General features: G+C 35.7%; 1 protein-coding gene across 1 annotated transcript in view; it reads right to left on the minus strand.

Annotated features, from left to right (window-relative positions):
• Positions 1-1,057, minus strand: part of sc5d (sterol-C5-desaturase) — a 7,172-nt gene that overhangs the window by 1,062 nt on the left and 5,053 nt on the right. The window contains exons 3-4 of the mRNA XM_015370180.1: positions 649-781; positions 440-540 (exon numbers count right to left, since the gene is read on the minus strand). Coding sequence (XP_015225666.1) covers positions 440-540; positions 649-781 — 234 coding nt within the window. The remainder of the gene's footprint in view (positions 1-439; positions 541-648; positions 782-1,057) is intronic.

Raw genomic sequence — 1,057 nt, forward strand, 5'->3', positions numbered from 1 at the left:
TGTCCCGGCCGCAACAACGCTTTATTGGTTCCGCTATCGGGACGGAACTAATAATGGCGAGCCGTTATTTTATTTTTATTTAAAAAAACAAACATGTCAATTTTAACGTTTTATTTAGATTACAAAAATAAATCGTAATTAAAAATAATCCTATTCATGATGTTTTAAAAATTAAGACCTACGAAAGACTGATTTAATACATTTTAATACCAATTAAGGCCTTGGTTTTATTTTGAAGAATTCAATGCCTTTTAAGACTTTTTAAGGACCCGCGGGACATTTTTTGTTTACTAACAAATAGAGTAAAAAGAAAACACCAATATTTAATATAATAAGCCAACAGGGTGCAATAAAGACCTACGTATACAACTGTTGGGAGCTACTGGCACTGGAAACAAACAAACAAACAAACAAAAAAATAAAATACAGGTGTGCACACCTTGTAGATAAGCTTGTGGTGCAGGAAGCGATGAATCCAGTAGATGCACATATCAGTGAACAATAGGAAGGAGATCATACTCAGGAAGAGGCCTGGCCAACCTAGGAGCACAGAGGAGACATCAGCAGTGAATTAGGAGGGAATTCAAGATTTAGACAGGTTCTAACAAGCGTAAGAAAACAACAGGAACAAAAGTCTGTATAACTCACCCAAAGGAGAGTCGCTGACGTTGTCGTACAGTTTGCTGTATCCCCTGACTTCAGCGAAAAACAAGGCCACTGTGGGGATGCTGATACACGGCAGAGAGGTCATGGCATATTTGATTTCTCTCCACACTTGATTCTGGAAATGAAGAGTCATCCAACATTATGTTTGTGTTGGCAAAATGGAAGGAAAACATATGAAAAAAGAAGCAAATGGAACAGAAAAGCAAATACGGATAAAACTAAAACTAAAAAGGAAATAAAGTCAAAGGTTGTTTTTGAGGATTTTGGAATGAGACCAACAAGACAAAGAAAAGTGTCTAAGTGTTCAAACAATCAGTTCACAAACGAAAGCTAAATGAAAAATAATAAAGTATTATTTAACCCTGTAATGCCAAATGTATCATATTTGATA

The sequence above is a fragment of the Cyprinodon variegatus genome, unplaced genomic scaffold, assembly GCF_000732505.1.
Source record: "Cyprinodon variegatus isolate N-32 unplaced genomic scaffold, C_variegatus-1.0 Scaffold43, whole genome shotgun sequence".
NCBI lineage: Eukaryota > Metazoa > Chordata > Actinopteri > Cyprinodontiformes > Cyprinodontidae > Cyprinodon > Cyprinodon variegatus.